The sequence below is a fragment of the Oncorhynchus tshawytscha genome, linkage group LG04, assembly GCF_018296145.1.
Source record: "Oncorhynchus tshawytscha isolate Ot180627B linkage group LG04, Otsh_v2.0, whole genome shotgun sequence".
NCBI lineage: Eukaryota > Metazoa > Chordata > Actinopteri > Salmoniformes > Salmonidae > Oncorhynchus > Oncorhynchus tshawytscha.
The window spans coordinates 28,451,200-28,462,113 of record NC_056432.1 but is presented as its reverse complement, the minus strand read 5'-3'; the positions used below and the strand labels follow the sequence as shown (position 1 = coordinate 28,462,113).

Genomic DNA, 10,914 nt, shown 5'->3' with positions numbered 1-10,914 from the left:
CCCGCGTATCAGCGCGAGCAGGCGACGGAATGCGCGCGCTGGGGTAGTAACTGAATTTCAGTGTGACAGAGTGGCAGGCAAAACCGCTAGATTTTGTGAATACAGAGTATCCGATCAGGACCAGTTCTACCGTCTTCCAAATTAACTCAGTTACTTTCAGACAAAGTTTAATTTAAGTTGACACCCGGAGATATCTTCAGAACATCGTGCCAAACGTATTTCTACATCTATGAATAAACTTAAACGGTGGAGGGCATCAGATCTTATTCAATTCAGTATGGAATTTGATTGGATTTGTTTGGATATAGGTGGCTTGGACAGATAATGGTAACCAAATTCTATTTGTAACAATCAAATCCAGTGTTGACGCGTCGAAGTGTGTATCAAGGAGATACAAAGTGACCGAAAATTGGACAAATACTTAATCTTCATCTCGAATCTTCACATTTCAAGTAGAGTTTTAGTTCAGGACAACTGAACGGGGTGAGCTTTACTGGTATTTTCTTATAGATGAGAGCCACATAGGACTATGCGCGCACGAACTTGACATGGCATAATGGAAAGCTAGAATATTGGGAGTGCCAAATACTGGGAATGCCTTATTACTAGTAAGTTTCTAGCATCTTTGAATTTGAATTTAAACGGAAATTGGCCATTTGTCACACATTTGTAAAAATTAAAATTTAATTAAAAAAGCTGTTTTCTTCCTGTCATCGCCACAGGCACCTTCGTGGTGGAGAAATGGGATGACAGGGGGCAGCTGAGGTGAGACTGATAAGGACAATGATTGTGCCCGGCGTTGGCATCCCGCTCCCGGAGCGTCTGTTGCTGATGTTGGTCCTGCTGTCTGTCTCTGAGTCGAGGCTCACTCAAGCTTGCCCTGGGCTCATCACTAGTGGCTGCAGCTGTACCGATGACCGCTCCAAAGCCCACTCCACTCAGACTGTTCGGAAAAGAGTCCGCTGCGGTAACGAAGAACTTTCTGAAACTCCAGAGTCAGGTCTGCTACCGAACCAGACCGTTACTTTGTAAGTCATACATGCTTATTTTTCCCCGCTTAAACCTGTGAATTTAAAATGAAAATAAATTTGATCCAAACGGAGGAGATGTGGTCTGGGCATCATGAGTGTCCAAACCAAAATTCCAAACACTGTAGACTGATGTATCACTAGCATGATGTAGATAATATATAAAATAATGTTGATAGGGCTACATCTTCATCATTAAGAAACTCAGTTGGGCTTTATTATAGCCCAGTACTGAGTAAGAGAAAAACATTATGAGAAAATAATTCTAGAGGATGATAGACGGGGCAAAGTGCCAATGTGTAAATGGATTATGGGAAATCTACACCTTAGAGGATAGTTGAAGTTGTGGCAAATGTTGGTATCCTATTCATCTTAACAGTGTTATTATACACTGACTATAAGTGAATATACACCTGAGAAAATACTTTATAACCTAGTGTTCACATGCTATGGTAGTATCCACCTTTAGTAGTTGCTGGACCCTTGACATTATGAACATTTGAACACTTTATGCATACGGCATATGCCGATAAACCCTCCAAACCTCACCTTGCAGTCTCAGTTATGATGGTATTTAATGACTGCCTGAGATAATGGACATGGTTTCGGCCCATAAAGACCATACGTTTACAGCAGCATAGTAACAGACCACATGAGCTGAAAGCTCAAGTCCAATGTCAGTTGTGTCTCTGAAAAGCACAATGTAGGGAGTCTGGTCTGGTCTGGACTGGTGTGGATCCTGACGGAAGACTTTGTGAAGTAAAGCCATAATCTGACCCTGCCCCTTTGTCACAACTCTGTCACTTTAAATCTGCTTCTGGCGCAAGGAAACACACTGGGGTTCAGTTCCCTCCTCCCTCCTCGCTCCCCATACCCACCCCACAATCCAGCTGACTTGGCCTTGCTAAACTAGAATAAACAGAAACACATTTCTTCTCTTTTTATCCTCCCTCTCTGTGCTTTAATGGCGGCTTGGCTCCTTCCTTTAATATCATAACTTCCCAGCAATCTCAGACAGCCGCCTCACAATCGCCTTCTGTTCAGGAAGGAAGGCTGACTGACAGACCGTTGTCCAGCCGACCGGCCCATGATGAGACCTCACACTGCTGTCTGACACTTCGATCATCCTGTATCACTGTTAGTCTGATAGGCTATTCATGTATGGCAGACAATCTCAATTGCTATGATTGATGTGTCTATTCACCAACAAGGGTGGATTTACATGAGTAAAATATGTCTAGTGAGATCTCGCTTCAACATCAGATTTGCAACTTTTCATTTTACACAAGCCTTGGATGTGGTGTGGCCATAGCCATATTCCTGCTTAAGACGTCCACATACAGTGCCTTCGGAAAGTATTCAGACACCTTGCCTTTATCCAAATGTTGTTATGTTACAGCCTTATTCTAAAATGGATTAAATTTTTAAAAATCCTCACACAATACCCCAAAATGACAAAGCAGAAACAGGTTTTTAGACATTTTTGCAAATGGATTAAAAAAACGAAACAACTTTTTTTTTAAATGTATTTACATAACTATTCAGACCCTTTGCTATGACACTCGAAATTGAGTTCACGTGCATCCTGTTTCCATTGATCATCCTTGAAATGTTTCTACAACTTGATTGGAATCCACCTGTGGTCAATTCTACATGTCCATGTAAGGTCCCACAGTTGACAGTGCAAGTCAGAGCAAAAAATAAAAAATAAATACAAATAAAATAAAACCCATGAGGTCGAAGGAATTGTCTGTTGAGCTCTGAGACAGGATTGTGTTGAGGCACATATCTGGGGAAGGGTACCAAAAAATGTCTGCAGCATTGAAGGTCCCCAAGAACACAGTGGCCTCCATCATTCTTAAATGGAAGAAGTTTGGAACCACCAAGACTCTTCCTAGAGCTGGCTGCCCGTCCAAACTGAGCAATCAGGGGAGAAGGGTCTTGGTCAGGGAGGTGACCAAGAACTCAATGGTCGTACTGACAGAGCTCTAAAGTTCCTCTGTGGAGATGGGATGTCACGCCCTGACCTTAGTTTTCTATGTTTTATGTTTTATTTTGAGCAGGTCAGGGTGTGACAAGGGTGGGTATGCTTGTTTGTCCTGTCTAGGGTTTTTTGTATATCTAGGGGTGGTTGTTAGTCTAGGTTTATTATAAGTCTATGGTGGCCTGAATTGGTTCCCAATCAGAGACAGCTGTTTATCGTTGTCTCTGATTGGGGATCCTATTTAGGTTGCCATTATCCATTTTGGTTTTGTGGGTTATTATCTATGTGTAGTTGCATGCCAGCACTCGTTCTATATAGCTTCACGTTCATTTTGTTATTTTGTTAGTTTGTTTAGTGTTCTTTCTTTACTAAAAGAAGAATGTATTCATATCACGCTGCGCCTTGGTCTCCTCTATATGACAAACGTGACAGAATAACCCACCAAACCAGGACCAAGCAGCGTGAAAAGGAGGAAAAGCTCTTAATGGGGAAATGGACCTGGGAGGAGATATTCTGCAGCGAAAGCAGAACGGCGATACTACGAGGAGAAATACCGGAGAATAAAGGAACAGCGACGATATGAAGGTACACGGCTAGCACGGAAGCCCGAGAGGCAGCCCCAATAAAAACAATTTTGGGGGCACACGAGGAGATTGCATGAGTCAGGTCGGAGACCTGAGCCAACTCCTCGTGCTTACTGTGGGGAGCGTGTTACTGGTCATGCACCGTCATGCACCGTTATGCGGTAGAGCGCACGGTGTCTCCAGTGCGCTATTCTAGCCCGGTGCGCTCTATTCCAGCTCCTCTCATTGGCCGGGCTAGAATGGGCATCCAGCCAGGAAGGAGGGTGCCGGCTCAGCGCTCCTGGTGTCCAATATACCTCTTTGGACCAGGATATCCTGTGCCGGCTCTGTGTACTGTGTCCCCGGTGAGTCCGCACAGCCCAGTGTGTCCTGTGCCACCAGGGTGTTGTGTCCAGTGACAGTACCCAGTCCAGAGCGTCCGGCGACAGTACCCAGTCCAGAGAGTCCGGCGACAGTACCCAGTCCAGAGCGTCCGGCGACAGTACCCAGTCCAGAGCGTCCCGCGACTGTACCCAGTCCAGAGAGTCCGGCGACAGTACCCAGTCCAGAGCGTCCGGCGACAGTACCCAGTCCAGAGCGTCCGGCGACAGTACCCAGTCCAGAGCGTCCCCCGACAGTACCCAGTCCAGAGCGTCCGGCGACTGTACCCAGTCCAGAGCGTCCGGCGACGGGCCACAGTCCGGAACCTCCAATGACGGGCCACAGTCCGGAACCTCCAACGACGGGCCACAGTCCGGAACCTTCAACGACGGGCCACAGTCCGGAACCTACAACGACGGGCCACAGTCCGGAACCTCCAACGACGGGCCACAGTCCGGAACCTACAACGACTGGCCACAGTCCGGAACCTCCAACGGCGGGCCACAGTCCGGAACCTCCAACGACGGGCCACAGTCCGGAACCTCCAACGACGGGCCACAGTCCGTAACCTACAACGACGGGCCACAGTCCGGAACCTCCAACGACGGGCCACAGTCCGGAACCTCCAACGACGGGCCACAGTCCGGAACCTCCAACGACGGGCCACAGTCCAGAACCTACAACGACGGGCCACAGTCCGGAACCTCCAACGACGGGCCACAGTCCGGAACCTCCAACGACGGGCCACAGTCCGGAACCTACAACGACAGGCCACAGTCCGGAACCTACAACGACGGGCCACAGTCAAAGAGGGGCAAAGATGAACGGAGCGAAGTACAGAGACATACTTGATGAAAACCTGCTCCAGAGCGCTCAGGACCTCAGACTGGGGCGATGTTTCACCCTCCAACAGGACAACGACCCTAAGCACAGAGCCAAGACAATGCAGGAGTGGCTTCAGGACAAGTCTCTGAGTGTCCTTGAGTGGACCAGCCAAAGCCCTCACTTGAACCTGATCGAACATCTCTGGAGAGACCTGAAAATAGCTGTGCAGCAATGCTCCCCATCCAACCTGACAAAGCTTGAGAGAATCTACAGAGAAGAATGGGAGAAACTCCCCAAATACAGGTGTTCCCAGCTGGGTACAACTGTATTTCAGGAGTTTCTCCCATTTTTCAACAAAGTACTGAGTTAAGGGTCTGAATACTTATGTAAATGTGTAATTTCTGTTTAAAAAAAAATCTAAATTAGAAAACATTTCTAAAAACCTGTTTTTGTTTTTTCATTATGGGATATTGTGTATAGAAAAACGATTTAATACATTTTAGAATAAGGCTGTACATTTTGAAAAAGTCAAGGGGTCTAAATACTTTACAAAGGCACTGTACATATATTTGGGTTCCCCTAGCAGAACTAGGCGAAGGGACCATCTGTGCTCTCATACTCCCTCAGGGATGGTTAGAAATGTACAGAATGGGGCCCTGGAGGAAAATGGGGTCATGCTTTTTCAATTTCAGTCTGGGGGAGGGTTTAGTCTTTTTTTATATTTAGTCCAGTGGAGGGTCATGTAATGTAATTTGTAATTCATGAAATTCCTATATTTCTCAGTGTTTTAGAATTAGTTGCTTATTAGTCTATATAATAAATATATCGATGTGTGCTAGGCGCGCAATATCAAGTGTGTGTATTGGCTAATTAGTGTGGTCTCAATCAAATGATTCATATCAATTTCTATCTATCTGCTTGCGATTATGATTTTCATATGCACATTTTCGTGGAACAGATTCGTTACAATAATAACGTTTTCATTTCTCAAAAACATTGTCACGTGGTTAATCATAAAAATATGAATTAAAATTATGAAAATCTACAAATCTACAAATTCAGCTAATGTGACCATCAGCCTCTGCCATGTGGACACATTGATACACCAAGAGCCATTGGCAGCTAAAGAAATGAGCGCATGGAACTCAGAGATGGTCTATAGGCCAATGCAGCAGTAGTCCTATAACTTCCATTGTCAACTAAATATCCTAATGAAAATCCAGGTTCATTCAATCGCATTCATCTCTCTACTCCGCCTGTCTGCCTCCCTTTCTTTCTGTCTTGACTAGCTATTGCTTGTGAAGTGCAATTTTTTTAATCAAATCAATCAACTGAGTCCAGCCCGAAGCTGTTGCTAGCAAACTTGCAACAATGTATCAACTGGCCTGTTCCGGGCCCTCGAGTTTCCCGTGCACACTGCTGTGAGAAGTGTTTAACTATTTTATCACGTTTCCACTAGATATATGGGATCATCAGAGCATTTCATTTGGCTCTTTCACACCAAGAATTTAGATTATCAAGGGCGAGAGTGTTGGAAAGATTTTTCAAATAGGCTACTGTAAGGAACTATTATCATTAGCAATGGATGTAAAAAAATATATATATATAGTGTTGAAGTCGGAAGTTTACATACACCTTAGCCAAATACATTTAAACTCAGTTTTCCACAATTCCGAACATTTAATCCAAGTAAAATGGCCCAGTCCACCTGGCCGTGCTGCTGCTCCAGTATCAACTGTTCTGCCTTATTATTATTTGACCATGCTGGTCATTTATGAACATTTGAACATCTTGGCCATGTTCTGTTATAATCTCCACCCGGCACAGCCAGAAGAGGACTGGCCACCCCACATAGCCTGGTTCCTCTCTAGGTTTCTTCCTAGGTTTTGGCCTTTCTAGGGAGTTTTTCCTAGACACTGTGCTTCTACACCTGCATTGCTTGCTGTTTGGGGTTTTAGGCTGGGATTCTGTACAGCACTTTTAGATATCAGCTGATGTACGAAGGGCTATATAAATAAATTTGATTTGATTTGATTTAAAAATTCCCTGTCTTAGGTCAGTTAGGATGATTTATGATTTGATTTATTTCATATTTTATTTTTTTCATCACATTCCCAGTGGGTCAGAAGTTTACATACACTCAATAAGTATATGGTAGTGTTTCCTTTAAATAGTTTAACTTGGGTCAAACATTTCGGGTACCCTTCCACAAGCTTCCCACAATACATTGGGTGAATTTTGGCACCTTCCTCCTGACAGAGCTGGTGTAACTGAGTCAGATTTGTAGGCCTCCTTGCTCGCAAATGCTTTTTCAGTTCTGCCCACAAATTTTCTATAGGATTGAGGTCAGGGCTTTGTGATGGCCACTCCAATACCTTGACTTTGTTGTCCTTAAGCCATTTTGCCACAACTTTGGAAGTATGCTTGGGGTCATTGTCCATTTGGAAGACCCATTTGCGACCAAGCTTTAACTTCCTGACTGATGTCTTGAGATGATGCTTCAATATATCCACATCATTTTCCATCCTCATGATGCCATCTATTTTGTGAAGTGCACCAGTCCCTCCTGCAAAAAGCACCCGCACAACATGATGCTGTCACCCCCGTGCTTCACGGTTGGGATGGTGTTGTTCGGCTTGCAAGCCTCCCCCTTTTTCCTCCAAACATAATGATGATCATTATGGCCAAACAGTTCTATTTTTGTTTCATCAGACCCGAGGACATTTCTCCAAAAAGTACAATATTTGTCCTCATGTGCAGTTGCAAACTGTAGTTGGACTTTTTTTATGGCGGTTTTGGAGCAGTGGCTTCTTCCTTGCTGAGCAGCCTTTCAGGTTATGTCGATATAGGACTCGTTATACTGTGGATATAGATACTTTTGTACCGGTTTCCTCCAACATCTTCACAAGGTCCTTTGCTGTTGTTCTCGGATTGATTTGCACTTTTCGCACCAAAGTACGTTCATCTCTAGGAGACAGAACGTGTCTTTTTCCTGAGCGGTATGACGTCTGTGTGGTCCCATGGTGTCTATACTTGCGTACTATTGTTTGTACAGATGAATGTGGTACATTCAGGTGTTTGGAAATTGCTGGATGAACCAGACTTGTGGAGGTCTACAATTTGTTTCTGAAGTATTGGCTGATTTCTTTTGATTTTCCCATAATGTCAAGACCCACTGGAATTGTGTGAAATAATCTGTCTGTAAACAATTGTTGGAAAAATGACTTGTGTCATGCACATAGTAGATGTCCTAACCGACTTGCCAAAACTATTGTTTGTTAACTAGAAATTTGTGGAGTGGTTGTAAAACGAGTTTTAATGATTCCAACCTAAGTGTATGTAAACTTCCTACTTCAACTGTATGACTTTGATGACTTACTGTGTGAGGTGAAGAAAAAGTGACTGAGAAGCTCAGCTTATTAGTGGTGGATGTGGTGAGTTAAGACAATTAGAAATCAGACCTCCCCAAAAGGGCACGTTCCTACATTTGCATGCAGCAGGCCAGGTACATCTATGCATGCTCAAGCACTCATTCTGTCAACATTAACAGGACAGAGAAACCAGATACATGCTCATTGCTCACATAGAGCACTCAAACAAAATAATAATAATTATGTATGAAATAAACCTAAACTTGTTTCTCACAGGTGTAGCAGGTTGTGAACTTTGCAAACAACTTTTCCACTCTGAGAATGATGTGCTTTAACTGAAATGAATGGACCAAATGACAGGGAGTAAGGGCACATGTACTACTGGTGGCATATATAATGGGGAATTTATCAAATATGAACAAACAAAGGGCAAACAGTTCACACAATGAAACAATGAATGAGCAAGAACTGGCGAAAGACAGCTAAGCACATTCTGAAGAGCTGAGATCATTCTGGATTGAAACATGCCTGTATCTTACCTACACACATCTTCTTGTCTCAACTTTTTAAATTATACCCAAGACACATTATCTTCACATATGTTTTAGATTATTTTCTCTGACAGCCACAACTCTATAATCACCTAGGCTGTTTGTCATGCACGCTGCCCAAATTGTGGGCTCCCCAACTAGGCAAAGGCCTACGTGCTTGTGATTTGAAACAATCCACAGCAATTTTTTTAAAGGACCTAATGATCCTCTGTGGCTAAGTCATGCTCTCTGGAGAAGTATTTTGAATTATTTTATTTAAATTTACTAGGGGAAACTAAGTTTGGAGTTATGTTTATAAGAATATGTACTTCCATACCGAGTCTTTTGCGCTGCTGGGATGGTGTAAATAAAACTGGGCTGCATTACACACTGGTATGGGTATTCCAAGGAGATCAACTTTGATGTCTTGCTATAATTGATTTGAATAAAAACAATATGTTTCTTGCCCATGATGTATTTATCAGAGTTATTGACCTCACAATATGCCAGATTCGAGTAACCTGTGACTCCTGTGTCTACACAGGCAGCCCAACTCGGATCTTTCTCCACTAATTGGTCTTTTGACCAATCAGATTGGATTATTTACCAATAATTGGGCAAAATATCAGAAATTGGGATGCCTGTGTAAACGCAGCTATTGTGGTGCTGAAACTTGAAGCGGCAGCAATCATTAGGAATTGGACAGCTCATGGTGCTGAAAGTAGGCAAGTTCGAGTAGGCATAATTAATTTAAACCGTCTTCATTTTCATTTGACTTTACAAACACCAAGAGGGCTTTGTGTTGGAGGTTACTTCTTCCTATTTACGTAGGTAGGCCTACGTGTTTGACAGATTAATTTAGGCTATAGGTTGGTATCCATAGATTTGTTGGTCAATTCCTTTACCCACCATGCACTCTTTAAATAGCCTACTGTACCTCTGTGTCAGTGAAGGGCTGTTTAAACCACGACTCAAATTGAGGGGGTATGAGAGGGTATGCCATAGGCCTACCTTTTATCAAAGAACATTGCATTGCATTGCATACCCATTGTTAAATAAATATTTTGAAGAAAATTTAACAGATCAAATTATATAAAGTCATTTATAGAAGTGCTTTGGGTCTGCAATGCTTTATGCTAGAAACAAGCTGTAAAAGACGTTGGAAAGATGTGACTCCGATGCATATGGGGATATCATTGTTTAGTTTCTTTGACATTCAGAAGCTGAGCTACAGCTTCTATAGCCAAGGAGCCAAAAATGTACTTTGCTTGGGAAGTAATCTCATTCTGTCACTGTCAATTGATTAAGCTGTTCGCTCTCTGTACAATAGAAGATGATCAAACCCAGAAAGCTTTTAGGGACTTGTGACCTTCTCACAAGGTGACCTTCTGTTGTTGGGTTAAGCCACGGAACAAGAGTAGCTAGCAGTTAAAGCTTACATTTTTCTGTGTTGGTAGGCCTACTCTGTCTGGGATGGAAATTACATCTCAGATTTAATTATTTGCTAACAGGGAGAGTTTCGTTGCAAACAAGACACAGTGTTTTGGTACTGGAGAAATATGATGAAATAAGATGAACGCATATGCCAAGATGAACGTCTCTCTGTCCATTTTTTGCCTATAATTTCAGTAATTTCTGTGGTATTCTGCTAAGGTCTCCAGACATAAAATGACGTAGAATTGCATGAAATGTATATAAAAGGAAAATATGATGATAGATTCAGTGCTTTTACAATAAAGGAGATTTTTCCATCATTACTCTTGTCCATGGTGGTCTACGAACCCACATGGTGGCCCGCAGCACTGTGCGCTATCAAAATGCCTGTGTTGTCATGTAATGCTTACAGTAGGAAGAACAATTTCTAAAACTGTGCAAGTGATATAAAACACAAAATATTCATTGATATGCTGTAATGTGTAAATACTTTACCAAGTAGCCAACCTGCTTGAAACAAACCCTTGTGATTACAGTAAAATACTGTGAAATACAATAGGTAGGTAGCCTAGCGGTAGGTAGCCTAGTGGTTAAGAGCATTGGGAGAGTAATTGAAAGGTCCATGGTTAGAATCCCCGAGCCAACTAGGTGAAAAATCTGTCAATGTGCCCCTGATTCCAAGATGGCTTAGCAGTCGGACATTTGTTTTGTCTTGTCCTGTCCCATGTTTTCTTCGTATCTATTTCGTATCTATTTTATTATATTTTTGAATCTCAATTTCCATCTACGGACTGAACA

The 10,914-nt window shown here is 42.9% G+C and overlaps 1 protein-coding gene across 3 annotated transcripts in view; it reads left to right on the top strand.

The window, feature by feature from the left end:
• LOC112248479 (adhesion G protein-coupled receptor A2) overlaps window positions 1-10,914 on the top strand; it is a 60,628-nt gene continuing 49,714 nt past the window's right edge. For 2 of the 3 annotated variants that reach the window (XM_042320580.1, XM_024417539.2), the window contains exons 1-2: window positions 1-608; window positions 723-1,028. In XM_042320580.1, the coding sequence (XP_042176514.1) occupies window positions 784-1,028 (245 nt within the window). In that variant the 5' untranslated portion in view covers window positions 1-608; window positions 723-783. The remainder of the gene's footprint in view (window positions 609-722; window positions 1,029-10,914) is intronic. The other variant, XM_024417540.2, reaches the window with a different exon arrangement.